This window comes from Scyliorhinus canicula, chromosome 4 (assembly GCF_902713615.1).
Source record: "Scyliorhinus canicula chromosome 4, sScyCan1.1, whole genome shotgun sequence".
NCBI lineage: Eukaryota > Metazoa > Chordata > Chondrichthyes > Carcharhiniformes > Scyliorhinidae > Scyliorhinus > Scyliorhinus canicula.
Genome location: NC_052149.1, coordinates 72,184,635 through 72,202,382, shown reverse-complemented (window position 1 = coordinate 72,202,382; position 17,748 = coordinate 72,184,635). Strand labels below are relative to the sequence as shown.

Genomic DNA, 17,748 nt, shown 5'->3' with positions numbered 1-17,748 from the left:
GTCAGAGGTAGGTTCTTTACTCAGAGAGTAGTAAGGGCGTGGAATGCCCTGCCTGCAACAGTAGTGGACTCGCCAATTCTAAACACATTCAAATGGTCATTGGATAGGCATATGGACGATAAGGGAATAGTGCAGAGGAACTTTAGAGGGGTCTCACAGAACAGCGCAAGGGCCGAAGGGCATGTACTGCGCTGTAATGTTCTATCTTCTATGTTCTATTAAGCAGACTCTGTTGAGATGCTGAGAGAATTGTGCCGCATTGCCACCTTGTGACCAGAACCTGCAATTACATGGTAAGTACAGAATGATTTCTGTTGTTGCAGGCAAGCTTTACAAATTACTGGTACATTAGAAAGAGTTCCACCCGCTGGCACCATAGGAAATAGTTTTAAGTAAACAAGTACGTTCTGACATTGCGGCATAAGAATGCCTGTAGCAATTTTTAATGAAATATAAATATTTCTTAAGAGATCCATAGAATCCCTACAACTGACCTTCCAAAAGTACATTCTACCCAGGCTCAATCCTTCACCCTAATCCCATAAATATGCACATTGATCATGGCCAATCCACCAAACCTGCACATCTGTGGAATGTGGGAGGAAACCAGAGCACCCAGAGGAAACTCACACAGACACGGAGAATATGCCATAGACAGTCACCCAGGGCCAGAATTGAACCCCGGCTCCTGGCACTGTGAGGCAGCAGTGATAACCACTGTGTCACTATACCACCTTAGTCACCATTCATGTATCAATTTAATTATCTTACTCTTTCCAGATGAAACAGCTTCTAGCTCTTGTACTTCCTTCAATTTATCATATTCATGCTGGCAATGTGGATTCCTATTCATTGCACAGATCAAATGCAGATTGGGTGACTAAATGGTAAAACACCTTTGCTCAGCCCACCTCTGACCTGAACCTCTTGCATTGTTCTAATGAAGCCTAATGGGGGCTCGTGGAAAAGCACTTCATCTTTCAGTTAGGCACTTTACAGACTTCCAGGTCCAACATTGTGTTCAACAATTTCCATGTCCCTAATTTGTCCGACAGCTGTTGGTGATGATTCTGCTATTCCCTTTTCTGCACCTATGTTTTGTTTCTTTACGTGCCACAATACCATCTCCTTTTGCCTTGCACTATCATCCCTTTTTCCATTTACTCTCACCCGCCTTCCATCCTATCATACCATTTTGTTCACCGTCCACCCCGCTTCTCATTTTCCCTCCCTCTCTACTTACTTGAAACCTGTTAACATCTCTTCTTTTTTCTTTGATGAAAGATCATCAAACTGAAACATAGAACATAGAACAGTACAGCACAGAACAGGCCCTTCAGCCCTCGATGTTGTGCCGAGCAATGATCACCCTACTTAAACCCACGTAACCCGTATACCCGTAACCCAACAATCCCCCCATTAACCTTACACTACGGGCAATTTAGCATGGCCAATCCACCTAACCCGCACATCTTTGGACTGTGGGAGGAAACCGGAGCACCCGGAGGAAACCCACGCAAACACAGGGAGGACGTGCAGACTCCACACAGACAGTGACCCAAGCTGGAATTGAACCTGGGACCCTGGAGCTGTGAAGCATTGATGCTAACCACCATGCTACCGTGAGGCCCCAATGTGGAACGTTGACTTTGTTTCTCTCTCCATAGATACAGCCTGGTCAGCTAAATATTTCCATCATTTTTCTTAATAATAATATTATCATTTGAACCCTTGTGGTACTTCACACAGAAAATCAAAATTAATTTTTGTTTCTTTCAACCGGGCGGGGTCAAGGGAATAACAAAGGCAACATATTGATGATGGGACTGAGAGTGAATGGTGGGGCCAGGGTGGGTTGCGGAGAGGTTGGGGAGGTGAGGGGCCTGGAATGAGAACACTGTAGGAACCTGACTTGAGAAGGGACGGTAGCAAAAACAATCTTCTGACTTTTTCCAGGTGCATGTGGAAGGATCTATGAATCCAAATCACTGACTAGTGACAAGTGTGACCAAAGTACCTTGCAGGTTATTGCATCTCCACTTATTGGCTTCCTAACACAAATACTCATCCTCACCTCTGTGGTGTGATGACCAAGCCAACAATTGTCAAGAATAATGAAGCAAAGTACTGACAGGAAATAAAATGGATAAGTTGGAGCATCACCTAACCAAACCAAATAATGCATGAGATAACACATAGAGAATGAAATTGGGATAGAAAAAATAAATCCTGAGAAACCTCCCTATTATCTTTAAGGAGGATGATACAGCCAGCTTGAAGACTCTTTTATACCCAGTTTTTATAGACAATGTTCACACTATGGGTGAAAACTCACTTAAAGATGACCAGCTCATTTAAATATTATATGAGGTTCACCCTCATTGGCACTGCAGCTTTCTTTGCCAGCCCCCAGGTCACCTGTTGAAAAACTGGGTGCCCTACAGATCTGTTGTGGGGGTTAGAAGGAGGATTTTCTGGTCTATAGATGGAATGTAACTCTAATGCACAATGCTAGTTAAAATTGATTGCTACTCCATCCTGTTACAATCTCTCTGCCCAATTTCTCCACAAATTAATTTGTGTCCAGTCTTTCCGCTCTTGGTGCTAGGGGCAAATGTATGAAAATAAATTACTGACATTTAAACTAGGTGTCTCCAGTTTTAGTTTCCCCCAGAAAACTATTGCACCTTAATGCAAATCTTGACACTGGATGAATAACTTAACACAAATTATAAATAACCTGAAATCACTGCTTAATTATCCAAAGTTGCAAAGGCCCACAGCACAGTCAGATCCTCCCAAAATCAGTACCACTAAGATGTGCAAATGCAAATCGCTTATTGTCACGAGTAGGCTTCAGATGAAGTTACTATGAAAAGACCCTAGTCGCCACATTCCGGCACCGGCTTGGGGAGGCTGTTATGGGAATCGAACCGTGCTGCTGACCTGCTTGATCTGCTTTCAAAGCCAGTGACTTAGCCCTGTGCTAAACAGCCCCAGTACCACAACACCCCACTGTTAATCACATGGTGCATTGTTTTTAAGGACAGGAACATTGCATCTTGTAAAATAGAATGCAGCTGTATTCCCCTTGAAAAATAGAAGATGTAATATCATATAATGAATGATCAGATCAGTTCCAGGTATGACCACAACCATGGCTTTTTATGGGCTGAGAGCTCACTTGTGAATTTGTAGATAGTGAGACCTGTGTTGTTGGACAGGGAAAGCAGGAACACATAATTTTAAGATTGCTTTGAAACTACTTTATCAGCGTGGGTTCAATTACCGTACCAGTTGAGATTATTCATGAAAGCCCTGCCTTCTCAACATTGCCCGTTGCCTGAGGTAATAGTGACCCTCAGGTTAAATCACCACCAATCAGCTCTCTCTCAAAAAGGGGAGAGCAGCCTATGGTCCTCGGGGACTATGGTCACTTTCATTGTTTCCCGATAAGGGCCAAGTGCAAGTGGTAGAAAGGGTCAATTATCCAAATTATCACTGTCCAAAAATGTTAACATTTTCTTCATTGGGACATTCTAATTGTTTTTATACAATAACTTGCATTTATATAGTATCGTTCATGTAGTGAAATGGCCAAATGCATTTGGTAGGCAGCTCCTACCAAAGGTGTAAAAATGAATCATGTGTGTTAGACTAACTGTATCCCCGATAGGAGCATCACAGAATTTGTACACAAGTGTTAAAGGAAGCATATAACATGCGCTAATCCATACGTGTGTGTGTGTGTGTGTGTGTGTATCGCGTATTTTGCATAAATAAAAAATGACTCTTGCGCTGTTGACATTATCACACAAGAAATGAACATTGGGTATTGTAAGGTCAAGTCCTTGAGTAATTGTTCATTTGAACTGCAAAGGCTGGGAAGAAATTTAACAGAACATAAAGTCATGAGATGAAATATGTTCAGCAAAGTCTGCACTAGAAGGAACAAATTGGTGGGTTCATGATCACCTTGTGTTTGTAAACTTCTTTGATCGTACCTGTCCATCGGACTTAAGGCAGGTCACAGGAAGAAAAATCAATTTAAAGCGAATGTGGACTTCAGATGTGACCAGTAACTCAACAACCCGGTTTCGGATTGGCATGTGAAGAGATTAGAACCCACTTTGGGGAAATGGCATCTAAGCTATTTCAGGTGGCGATAATACAGGACAGCTCCTGTATTCTAGGCAGGGGGACGAGCTGTGCAGCCCTCTCCCGATATTGTCTTCCTAATCTTGGTGTTGGTTTGCAATGCACTGCAGGTGAGGGGCTGGGATTTCAAAGAAAGGTGAGAACAGCAAGAATCCCATTCGTTAATGCACTAAATTTACGAGGGTCTGGATTGGTGAATATTCAGTGGGGGGTGGGGAGGGTGCAGAATCTATTGGCCATTTCACACTGACATCAATGTGGAGAGGCCAGGATTGGTTGAATGATGAGAGTCTGACTTTGTCTTTCTTTGTTGTTTCCGGTCATTGAGATTGCTGCGCGTTGTCAGGGGCAGCTTTGGACAAATAAACAGGAGTTTCAGGTTAATCCTCACTTTTTTGTAAGTTATTTATTTTTCTGATGACAATATGTACGTTCAAGTGCAATAGTTTCTTTGAATTGTGAGGGGCAGAAGTAAAGCCGGAGACAGGCAGCTTAAAGTAGTTGATGCCAGGTACCTGCCCCCTAGCAACAAGAACGGAAAAACTAGACGCAAAGTAATTGTGGAATTGAAGTTGCAATCAGCTTGAAGGAGAGCCGGGCACGGCCGCATTAACCTGCAGCGTTTTGTCTTTCCTATAGCTATCTAACCTGACGTGTCGAAGTTCCTATTTTAGTTGTGTTTCACTAGTCTGCTTTGCTTATCATTGGCTAAAGGTGACCGTCCCAGCATTTGTAATAGTTAACTCAATCACAGCTCCGAATCTTAACCCCTAGTAAGTGTAACTTAAAAACTTAAACCACTGTCCTATATACTATTCATAATGCTTAAATTTAGCTGCATCAGCATCAGTTTTCTCTCTAAGAGACGCTGGGTGCGATTTAACCAAAATGTTTCTAAGTGTGGTAGCGAGTGGGAACTGTCTCGCGCTTCTGGTGTTCAGAACTGGTGAACTAAAGGTTAACTGGTCCACTGGACCCTGTGGTCTTCTCACCACAAATCATGGTCCTGCGGCTGATTCGGCAGGACAGCCCCGGCTAACAAGGGGGAGCAGCATTTGAACCGATCCTGCACGGCCAAACCCAGTCAGCTCACAGCCATGCTGCCGAAATGACCAGCGCCATGATTTGGCGATGCCAACCTGGGCAGACTACTGGAAGGCGGTAAAGGCCAGACTGGATGCTCTGTTCCCACAAGGGTCATGGGTCATGGAAGGGCAGCCACTGCCAACCGAGAGGAAGTGGCAACGGCAGACTGCTTGGAGGGCGTGACCAGGAGGACCGGCACCCAGTGCCGCAAGAAGGTCAACTACCTCCACCAGGCTGCTCAGGTGAATTCACATGGGACCCCTGACCCCCCACCACATGTTCTTTCCCCCTCCAAACTTCCCATTCTCGCCCTCCCCATACCCCCTCCCCCCCCCCCCCTTGATCCCTGCGGGTACTCACGTGTGCGGTTAATGCCTCTGTGTCCCCACAGGAGAAGTTGGCCCATAGCTGACGGGACAAGGCCAGATAGGCAGTGGGGTGTTGGACATCAGAGTCCTCACTCCCTATGCAGAATGAGTCCTGGAGGTCATGGGGGGCGGCTGAGGACCGAGCAGGGACCACCACAGAGGTCGGCACACGGTGCCAAGGTGAGGATCCACCGGCCCCTACCCAGATGATCTGCCAAATGTGAGTTCTTAAAGCAATACAGACTGATCCATTCCTCCCACTGACCTCGCGTCCATTCTCTGCAGGTACTGCAGGGTCAGCCCATCCAAGGTCTCCTCCAAGGTTTTCTCCCAAGAGAAAACCTTGGAGGAGAGCTCCGAGGATACCATCACATAATTGTCTTGGCACAGCTATCATCCCCACCCTCCAGCAACATAGGGACACACATCTCGATGGACAAAAGTAATGGACAGGCTTCTGGGGCACATTCTGGTGAGCACCACACAGCTGCTGATGCACATAAGGTGGAGGCTGGAACACCCAGGTGAGACAGCAGTCTGAGGTCTGCTGGATTCCAGGACCCAGCTTGGTCCCAGTCAGATGCTGAACCTGTGGAACAGGTTTACCCAGAGTTAATGGAGACGACAGGATGCAGCCGTGACGTTCAGAGGATGTCAGTGACATTCCCGCAGGTCCATAGCCGATTGGAGGAGTTCCAGAGGCTGCAGGCACAGGAGATGGTGCTGGCACTGCATGGCATTGTGACCAACGCTGCTAGGGTGGCACCGTAGTGGAGAGCCTGGTGCACGGTGTCAGCAACATGAGTGGAGATGTCCAAGGCATGGCTCAGTCAGTAACGGCCATGGCTGAGGGTCTTAACAGCGTGTCGCAGCCCCAGGTGGGCGTTGCAGAGAATCAATAATGATCAATAATCTTTATTGTCACAAGTAGGTTTACATTAACACTGCAGTGAAGTTACTCTGGCACCTGTTCGGGTACACTGAGGGAGAATTCAGAATGTCTGAATTACCTAACAGGCACGTCTTTAGGGACGTGGGAGGAAACCGGAGCACCCGGAGGAAACCCACGCAGACATGAGGGAGAACGTGCAGACTCCACACAGACAGTGACCCGAGCCGGGAATCGAATCTGGGACCCTGGCACTGTGAAGCAACAATGCTAGCCACTGTGCTATCACGCAGATGAGCTGCAGAGCATGACCCGGTCACTGGGGAATGTGTCCATGTCACATGTGGACAGTCATGAGGAGCATCGCCGAGGGAGTGGACACCATGCAGTAGACACTGGGAGAGTGGGAATTTGGGGGGGGTGGGGGGGGGTGAGGAGAGGATGGGAGAGGCGAAGTGAGAGAGATGGAGGGAGAGGTGGGGGGGTGTGAGGAGAGGATGTGAGAGAGATGGAGAGAGAGGTGTGGGGGGGGTGTGAGGAGAGGATGTGAGAGAGATGGAGGGAGAGGTGTGGGGGGGGGCTGTGAGGAGAGGATGTGAGAGATGGAGGGAGAGGTGTGGGGGGGGGGGTGTGAGGAGAGGATGTGAGAGAGATGGAGGGAGAGGTGTGGGGGGGGGGTGGGGTTGTGAGGAGAGGATGTGAGAGAGATGGAGGGAGAGGTGTGGGGAGGGGGGGAATAACGAATGAAGCCATGTCCTTTATGAAGTGGGTGAGGAAGAGGGTCTCACTGGCCCTCCGGGTTTGCGGACACTCGCCGCTGCCTGCTCCCCTCCATCCTCAGGCTGGTCATGTGGGTTCTCCCTGGGCTCATCCTCCAGCCCCTCCTGATCCATTGCCTCCTAGCTGTCCTCCTTGGACGTGACCACATATTCCACCCCTTCTACCTCCAGCACATTGCCCAGCTGCTGTGCCAGGTTGCGGAGGGCACAGCAGCACACTATAAAGCGAGTGACCCTATTTGGGGGGGGGGGGGTACTGCAATGCACCACCAGAGTGGGCGAGGCATTGGAACCATGTCTTGATGAGTCCGATGCACCGCTCAATGACAGACCAGGTGGCTTCATGGCCCCATTTTATCAGCTCTCCGCATCAATCATTAGCTAGGACCTCAGTGGATACCCCTTATCTCCTGAGAGCCAACTGGCCATTATGGGATGGTCCTCGAAGAGGCTGGGATGTCAAACTGCCCCAGGATGTAGCTTTCGTGCACACTCCCTGGGAAGAGTGCACACGCCCATCTGCATGATCTTCGTGTGGTAGCCACACGCGAGCTGGATGTTGAAGGAGCCCTTCCTGTTAATGGAGGGCAGTCCCAGACGACCCGGTGCGCACAAGGTGACATGCATTCCATCTATTACCCCTGGACCTGGGACATCCCGGCAATTACAGAGATTCCTGCTGCCTGGGCATCTTGTTGGGCTTGGTCCATGTCAAAGTTTATATAGTTTTCTGTCCGTGCAAACAGGGAATCCATAACTTCATTGTGGCCTTGTGGGCTGTAGCTTGTGAGATGCCCTGGAATGATCCTGAGACATTGAAGTTCAGGGCTGTGGGAGCTCAACGGCCACAGGGAGTGGATGTTCTCCTCCTCTACGTGGTGCCATGCAGAGCCTCCTACGGTACACACTGTCTGTCATCAGTTTGAAAGACCAGCGATGCATGTACATCCAGTGCCATTGTGGGCTTCCTCCTCTGGGTCCCTCCCTGGCCTGATGGGCGGCCATGTCCTCTGTATTTGGGGCGGGGCACCTCAAGCATCTGTTGCCGCTGCTTCCACTGCCTTCTCCGGCGTCTGGCCTGCCAGCATTGCCACCAGGGCGCATTCTGCGGGGTCCAAGGTATTGTCTATCCCGCGCAATATCTGTAAGGGATTGGGAGAGGGTGTGAGGCTGACAACTAGTGATGTCTTCCTCCCTGGGACCATACAGTCATCCCCCCCCTACCCCCACCCGCCGCATTGGCATGCCCTGCCTATGCACCCTCGGCCGCAGCAGAGGTCCCTGGTCACTGGACCCCAGACCCTATATCCCAGATATCCACGTGCAATGTTACCGGGACCGGGCGCTGGGCACCTCCCCAATGCACACATATATCTTTGGTCATGGGGATTCCCCGGTGCTGAGGTCCAGCCCCTGGGTGTTCAGATATTGGCCGCTGCATCCACGATATTGCCTCCCGCAGTGTTCAGGCACAGTGTCCAGGCATCGTGGTCTGATTGGGATACTAGGCAATAACTCCCACTTGCTACGTGGCATGCTTACACACTGGGATGTGCGGGATGTGCGAAATGCTCACTTAACTGCGATTGCCAATTCTTAATTAGCTATAGGTTTCAGCTGTGCAACCAGTGGCCTCTGCTGTTAGTGGGAGTGATGCCAAGTCGGTGGGGAAGGCGGGCTGGGGCTGGGGTTGCCCAGGGAATGGGACCGTGCGGTCCAGGGATTGGCATGGTGGATCCAAAGTGCTGAGACACCGATTCTTCCCCCCCCCCCCAAATCCCCAAGCCTAGCCCAGGCCACGGGCAGCTCACCCCGACCGAGGTTGACTGTGAGCGAAGATGGCTACTCACTTTCTTGAGTCCCCGCAGCAGCCCTTCCACCAGCTTCATGTTTTTAAAAAGGAATGCTAATCGGCGCCCACCAGACCACTTGCTGAGGAGACTGTTAGATTACAGGAGGCCATTAGGTTAGAGGTTGTGGAGATTGGGCTTTAGTGGTGATTATTGGTTTCTCGCCATGCTATAGTGAGATCCTGATTTCTCCAATAGTGGCAGGCCAGTTAGATCACAAACTGATTGGCGCCTGGTACGGTTCTTGTTTGTGGCGCCTCCTGCGATTTAATGGCTTTGTCGCACTCTCACTTAAGGGCAATGCGGCCATTAAATCACACCTGCTGTCTCGTTAGAATTTGGTAACCCATTCCTGTTTCCCAAACACAGTGTCAATTCTTCTTCTGCATTTTCAGTGAGGACACCCCTATTTAGTGGTGTCATGAGGGGTGGGGGTGTCTCCTGGTGGAATTATCCCCGATGAGAGAAAAAAATGTTCTGGTCAGAGTTGCCACCTTAAAAAGCACAAAAATCCATTGCTCCATGGACCTTGAGACTTGCTCGAAACCAAAAACATTTCCCGTCTGCCAGCCAAAGCTACATTTAATTCTGTGGAACATCTGACTCTGTCTAGTTACTGGTCAATAATTTTGACTGTCGCAGAAAATGGGCCATTTGCAATGGATGTATTCTTGGTCTCCTCCATTGATTGTGAGTTCCATTCAATGCAGCAAGGGAATTGGAGAAATGAGACAAAGTCTCTGTAGAGAGGACATGGTGGGCAAGAATGGTAAGTCAAAATGGATTTCTTCTAATCTGATATGGAAACTTTGCTACATTCAAGGAGCTAATTCACATTGAAACTGCCTCCCAACTGATACCTATAATGACATAGTCAATTTGGGGTTTGCTATGTTATCTGTGTTAGTTAATCTCTGGTTGGATTGCACGGGCTCCCTGAGTTGCCTCAACATTCCAGCGATGAGGCTCAAAATCAGAGAATGTTCCTGCTTCTAATTGCAATACAGCGGCCCCTTCTAAAAAGTGTACAATTATTAAAGTGTGGTAAGGTACAGTGGAACTATAGCTGCCATGTAAATCTCATGCAGCCAACTCCATCCACAAAAGCACATTTGCCATATTTATTAAAGCTAATTATGTTAACTTAATGGGGTTCCTGGTCTACAATCTAATTCAATACGCCCACCTTTCCCCATATTCCTTAATACCTTTTGCAATGAGATTTAAAATTAACTATTGATCCAGGATCGATTGCTGTTTCCAGAAGCGAGTTCCAAACTTTTACCACCCTTTATGTGTAGAAATGCTTCCTAATTTCATTCCTGAAAGCTCTGTTTCTAATATTTAGGTTACGTTGCCTAGTCTTAGACTTCCATACTAGCAAACATTGGTGCTCTCTATCTAGCCTATCTGTTCTGCTTGATATCTTGAAACTTCAATCAAATCACCCCTTAATCTTCTAAATTTCAGGGAATATAATCCTAGTTTATGTAATCTCTCTCCATAATCTAACTCTTTCACTCCAGGTATAATTCTGGTAAATCTACGCTGCAGTCCCACCAAGGTCAATGTTCTTTCTAAAATACAGTGGCCACAAATGTTCCCAGTATTCTAGTTGTCAATCTAACCATGGTTTTGTATAATTCATATGCCTTATATTCTGTTATTCTAGTCTCTAGGTAAAAAGGCCATCACTCCAGGAGCCTTTTTGATTACTTTTGCTACATTTTCATGACATCTTAATCATCTATCTACCTGAACCCTCCAGTCTCTTTGCACCTTCACTGATTCTAGCTTTTCACTTTTTAAAAAGTACCCCGTCCTAATCATTTCAAGATCCAAATTGACATCTTAACATTTGCCTACATTGAAATCCATTTGCCACGATTGTTTCCCATTCACTATCATTCACTAAATCTAACACTATCTCCATCTACACTGCTTACAGTGCTATCTATCTGGGTGTGAGACTTTCTATTCCATCTCATCTTAAGTTATCAAGGGTTACAGTGACGAGTTGAGGCTCCGACACTGATCTTTGCCAGTCACCACCTGCCGCATCCTGCAAACGAAAGTACCTGTTCACTGTCCCTCCTCTTTGTTTCCTGCCCCAGGTCAAAACTTGGCTTCAATTCCATGAACTTTAGCTAACTGTGCCTTATGAGAGACTTTGAAACAAAGCCTTCTGGAAGTCCAGATAAATAACATCCATAAACATTCCCCAGTATACTACTTTAGTCACCTCTTCAAAATACAACCCATTGTATTTTTTTTTTTCATTAGTGGGAGCTGCATTCATCCAAACAAGTGGAGAGTATTCCATTACATCCTAACTTGTGCCTTGTAGATAGTGGTCAGGCTTTGGGAGTCAGAGATGTGTTATTCTCTGCAGAATTTCTAACATTTACCTGCTCTGGTCACCACAGTATTTATATAGCTAGTCCAGTTCAATTCCTGGACCATGGTAATACACAGGATGTCGATTCTGGGGGACGGTAATGTAATTGAATGTCATGAGGCGATGGTTAGATCCTCTCTTGTTGGAGATGGTCATTGCCTGGCACTTGTGTGGCAAGAATGTAACTTGCTACTTGTCAGCCCAAGTCTGGATATTATCCAGGTCTTGCTGCATTTGGACATAAACTGGTACCTATCTGAGGAATCATGAATGCTGTTGAACATTGTGCAGTCATCAATGGTGGCATGGCACTGCTGCCTTTTAGCACCGATGATCCAGCTTCGATCCCAGCCCCGGGTCACTGACCATGTGGAGTTTCCACATTCTCATTCTGTCTGCGTGGGTCTGTCCCACAACCCAAAGATGTGCAGGGTAGGTGAATTGGCCATGCTAAATTACCCTTTAATTGGAAGAAAAACATTGTGCAGTCATCTGCGAACATCCCCACTTCTGACCCAAAGATGGAAGGAAGGTCATTATTGAAGCAGCTGAAGATGGTTGAGCCTAGGACACGGCACTGAGGAAGTCCTGCAGTGGTCCTGGAACTGTGATGATTGACATCCAAACATCACAACATCTTTCTTTGTGCCAGGTATGACTCCAACCAGTGGAGAGTTTCTCCCCTGATTCACAATGGATCTAGTTTTGCTAGGGCTCCTTGATGCCATATTCAGTCAAATGCTGCTTAATGTCATCGGCAATAACTCTCACCTCAACTCTGACATTCTGCTCTTAAACCAAGGCTGTAATGAGGTCAGGAGTTGGGTGACCCTCGTGGTATCGAAATTGAGCATCCATGAGCAGGTTATTGCTATGCAAATGTTGTTTGATCGCACTGTTGATGTCTCCTTTCATCACTTTGCTGATGATCAAGAGTAGTTTGATAGGGTGGTAATTGGCTGGGTTGGATTTGTCCTGTTTCTTGTGTACAGTACATACCTGGGCAATTTTCCACATTGCTGGGTAGATGCAGGTGTTGCAGCTGTACTGCAACAGTTTGGCTAGGGGAATGGCAAGTTCTGGAGCACAAGTCTTCAGTACAATTGTCGGAATATTGTCAGGGTCCATTGTCTTTGCAGTATCCAGTGCCTTCAGCCGTTTCTTAATATCACATGGAGTGAATCAAATTGGCAAAGACTGACATCTATGATGCTGGGGACCTCAGGAGGAGGCTTGCCTTTTGCACAGATGTTCTGGGTTCCAACATCATTGAGGCTGGGGATATTTGTGGAGCCTCTTTCTCCACTGACTTGTTTAACTGTCCACCACAATGCACGGCTGGATGTGGCAGGATTCTTAAATCTGATCCGTTGGTTGTGGAATTGCTTAACTTTGCCTATTACTTGCTGCATATGCTGTTTGGCACATACAAGTAGCAAGTAAGTCAGCAGGCATACCTGGCTCTCTGGTCATCAGCAATATTTCAAGCTGTTCAATTACAATATCTGTAATTACATACCCTAGTAACATCCTAACAACACATTTTAGGCTCGCTGGTCTAAATCTAAAGGAATGCCTCCCGAACTGAAAGAGAAGATTATGGATAAGGCACATGCAATGTTCTCATCTACTTCCTTTGAACCCAGGGATTTGTACTGTGTGTTTGTATTGCCATTATTTTTCTCATTACTATTACTTTGCCTGTGTTAGTTTTGGTGAGTTCCCGTCCCAGATTCAACATCAGTTCCCTTGATTTCTGCATTGTTAATCTCTTCCTCTCCTGAAAAGACTGACGCAAACGTGTCCACCATTTCCTTATTTTCATTAACAATATTGGCATTATCAATATGCGAGGGATCCAGAATTGTGTAAGCTTTTTGAGAAAATTTATTTTCATATTTCCTTCTTGTAGCTCTTTCTGCATGTTTCACCATGTTTATTTTGAACTCTTTAAGTAAATTCAGCCAGCCCATTCCAGCGTGTTTTTCGGGCTTCTGAACTGTTACCTGACTCAAAATAATTCTTGTGCTTGCAGGTAAACATCATCATGTCTGACATTGCAAAAGACAAGGCAGCTCGCTTACTGAAAAAGACGGGCAGCTTTTCATCGCTGAGCAGCTATGACGTCAAAGTAAAGGAAAACATGAGAAAGCAAAAGGAGTGAGTCATCTATTTAAAACATTTGTTGACGTTGAGTCGTTATTTTATACAAGATAATTTAGTGACTTAGATCATGTTAGTAACTGAATAAGTCAAATTTCTTAAGACGTCCATATTTTCTTTTTGTGCATTTTGGGGCTGTGGTTACATAATTGTCAGTTTTCAATTGCTATATTTGTTTGGTTATATTCTCATTTTTAATGCTGACATTGTTTTCTTCTTTTATGGGTGAGGACATGGCTGGAAAGTCCAACATTTCATGTTCATTCCTAATTGCACTCGAGAAGGTGAGGGTGGTTATGAGCTGCCTTCTTGAACCATTGCAGTCCATATGGTGTAGGTACACCCACAGTGCTGTTAGGAAGGGAGCTCCAGGGTTTTAACCCAGTCATGGCGATACAGTTCCAGGTCAAGATGGTGTGTCACTTGGCAGGAACATGCTGCTGGTAATGCTCCTATGTACCTGCTATCCTTCTAGGTGGTCGAGGCTGCGGGTTTGGAGGGTGCTATTGAAGAACCTTGGGGAGTTGGTGCCCGGCATTTTGCAGATGGTAGACACTGCTACCACTGTGCATCAGTGGTGGAGAACATGAATGGTTAAGGTGGTGTATGGGGTGCCAATCAATTGGGTTGCTTTGCCCTGGATGGTGCAGAGCTTCTTGAGTGTTGGCATCGCACTCATCCAGGCAAGTGGAGTGTGTTCCATCACACTCCTAATTTGATGTGGAGATGCCGGCGTTGGACTGGGGTGAGCACAGTAAGAAGTCTTACAACACCAGGTTAAAGTTCAACAGGTTTGTTTCAAACACGAGCTTTCCGAGGGCAGCTCCTTCCTCAGGTGAATTTTTCCTGCGCTCCAAAAGCTTGATTTTGAAACAAACCTGTTGGACTTTAACCTGGTGTTGTAAGACTTCTTGCTGTACTCCTAATTTGTGCCTTGGAGATGCTGGACAAACCTGTTTTAAAGCCCAAGATCAACAGGAAGATGATCGGAAAATATTACAGATAGCTACTGGGCAAGAGTCATCTAGTAATACTGAGTATTGGGGATTGGGTGCTTTGGAGTGTTGGAAGGATGATGGTGGGTGTACAAGCAGTAAGATAGCAAATATGGACCATCGGACGAGAAGATCCTTGGACAAGCTGAGTAAGGGATGGTAGGTACTGAGGCTACATGTTGTGTTGAATTGGAGCTTCAAAGTACTGAGCGGGGTTAACCGAAGCAATGATGCTTGGTTATAGGAGCATTAGGATGGGGAGGCAAATGATAGAAGTTTTGGGACTTTCCAGATGTCAAGGGGAATATTTACTATGTGAAGGAATGAGAACAAGGAATTACTTCACTTCTATGTGTAATATAAAAATAGTGCAATCCCATGCTGTTTTGCATCTGGCTTAAGCCTCAATTCCTTATTTGATCCAACTTTGGCATGTATTTTTTAGTTATCTTATTTTAGAATCATTAAATTACTGCTCAGCAACTGAGAAGAGCATTCAGAATCCAGAATCTATCTTTAAAACAAAGCAAGACTTAAATCAAATATCCCCAAAAGAAAATGCTTTCAGCTGCATCTGTTTGGAGCTCAATAGCTATAGGATTAAATGCAGTTTACCAATTTGGAATTAAAACAAAATGAGGAAATTAAATTAGTCCAAAGCTTGAAAATAATTTTGTAAGCTATTTTTATTCCTCAGATATCCTTGGGTCACATTATGGCACAGCCATGACAGGAACTCCGCATCACCTGTGGGTGGTGACTAAGTACTTCTAGTGACCCCAACACAACTCCAGACACAAATAGTGAAGCACTGTAAGGAAAGGTTTCAATGATGTGATTCTAAGATAGCGTTTATCTGGGATAAGTTAAGAGGTGATCAGTTTTCATATTTGGAGTACACTATAGTCCATCAAGCTCCTTCAACAATGTTCTGGTAAGCATTAATCTTCAATAAACCATACCAGTTTTCCTGGTCAGTTATTTCATTGCTGTTTGTGGGACCATGCTGTGCACACACTGGCAGCTGCTTTTCATACATCTAATGTACATACTGAATATATAAATACATAAAATATATTAATATCGATCCTAACTGTCCCACTTCAACCAGCTTTGTGAATTAGTGAACCGTCAAGACAGTTTCCTCCCCGTTAAGATTAAATAACTCCCTAAGTAATCCCACTGAAACGACCAGAATAAATAGTTTGTGACAATGGCACTTTTTGAAAACACAAATATCAGTACAGTGAAATAGCTGCTTTAAAACACCGATTAATACCACCTCCATCTATAGAACACAGAACAGTAGAGCACAGTATAGGCCCTTTGGCTCACGATGTTGCGCCAACAATTTATCCTAATCTAAGATCAACCTAACCTACACCCCTTCAATTTACTGCTGTCCATGTGCCTGTCCAAGAATCGCTTAAATGTCCCTAATGGCTCTGACTCCACCACCTCCGCTGGCAGTGCATTTCACACACCCACCACTCTCTGTGGAAAGAACATACCCCTGACATCTCCCCCGCACCGTCCTCCAATCACCTAAAAATTATGTCCCCTCATGGCAGCCATTTCCGCCCTGGGGAAAAGTCTCTGGTTATCCACTCTATCCATGCCTCTCACCACCTTGTACACCTCTATCAAGTCACCTTTCTTCATATATATTTATATATATCTTTATATCTGAATTATCTTTGTACAGTTTGATTTGTGGCATATAATGAAATGAAGTTAACATTGAAGGTTGAAACTATTTGCCACTTGAGGTATAACGTAAATCTGGGAGGCTTTTAACTGTAAAAGGGTGACAGGCACAGGGTTAAATCCCTAGAGTGACATTGCATTGGGAAGCTAACAACATCCTGTCCACGTTCAAGTTTCATTTTCAGGTTAACGGGGAATCCCCACACAACTGCCAGGAAAGTCTTGAAATAATTAGAATGGAAAAGAGTTTGAATTCCACCCTGCATTCTAGCTTTAACAGCCAGCCTGGTGGTTCCCTAAGCTCCCTGTATCTCACTGAGATCACCAAGGCAAGTGGGGAGTGATTGTTTAATAAACTCAGGGTACTAGGAAAGACAAAGTTGTAGCCATCCACAGTGAAGATTTTTGCTTGCAGGATTTATTCAGAGAGCCAGAAATCCCTACTTTAGAGTGCTAATTTTAACTCCTTGGAGTTATATTCAAGTGCTTTGCAGTGTACTCACCATCATCTCAACTTACTCACTGCCAACCTTCACCGCAATGGGAACAACTTACACAGAAGTAGCCTGAACGTCTTGAGAAGCAGTCACGCCACCAGCAACAGCACGGGGATTCACACCACTGGCAACATTACCAACAGGTGCTGCCTTTTCTGCGGCCATGTGGCACTCCAGAGGGCAGAAGCGATGGACAGTAAGCTCCATTTCAAAGAAGGCAATAGCCTCCAGCACAGGATCTACAAAAGACCATAAGACATTGGAGCAGTAGTAGGCCACTCGGCCCATCAAGTCTTGTCCGCCATTCAATGAGATCATGAGTGATCTGATATTATCCTCAACTCCACTTTCCCATCTTATCCATATAACCCTTGATTTCCTTACTGATTGAAAATCTCAGCCTTGTACATCTTAATGACCCAGCCTCTGCAGCTCTATGTGGTAAGGAATTCCACAGGTTCATTACCTTGTGAGCGAAGAAATCTGACCACAAGAGCAAAATAAAACAAACTATCAGGTTGCTCAAATACCTTCACGTATCACAGCGGTCCTGGAGACTCGCCTTCGTATGTCCCATCAAGGGTCCCCAGAATTATCCGTTGTTTCTTCATAACATTGCTAGTGCAGAGGAGTTGAGCCGCAGGAAGAGGAATGTGCAGACAGTCTCAATACGAACAGAAAGACACGCATTTCTCATTCCTATTCCACACACATGGTGTCACAGTGGTTAGCACTGCAGCCTCACAGCACCATGGATCCAGGTTTGATTCCAACCTTCGGTCACTGTCTGTGTGGAGTTTGTACATTCTCTCCCTGTCTGCATGGGTCTCCTTCGGGTGCTCCGGTTTCCTCCCACAG

At 45.9% G+C, this 17,748-nt stretch overlaps 1 protein-coding gene across 1 annotated transcript in view; it reads left to right on the top strand.

Moving 5' to 3' along the window:
* Positions 1-264: 264 nt before the first annotated feature.
* dynlt5 (dynein light chain Tctex-type family member 5) overlaps positions 265-17,748 on the top strand; it is a 31,797-nt gene continuing 14,313 nt past the window's right edge. The window contains exons 1-2 of the mRNA XM_038794452.1: positions 265-293; positions 13,564-13,688. Of these exons, the coding sequence (XP_038650380.1) occupies positions 291-293; positions 13,564-13,688 (128 nt within the window). The 5' untranslated portion in view covers positions 265-290. The remainder of the gene's footprint in view (positions 294-13,563; positions 13,689-17,748) is intronic.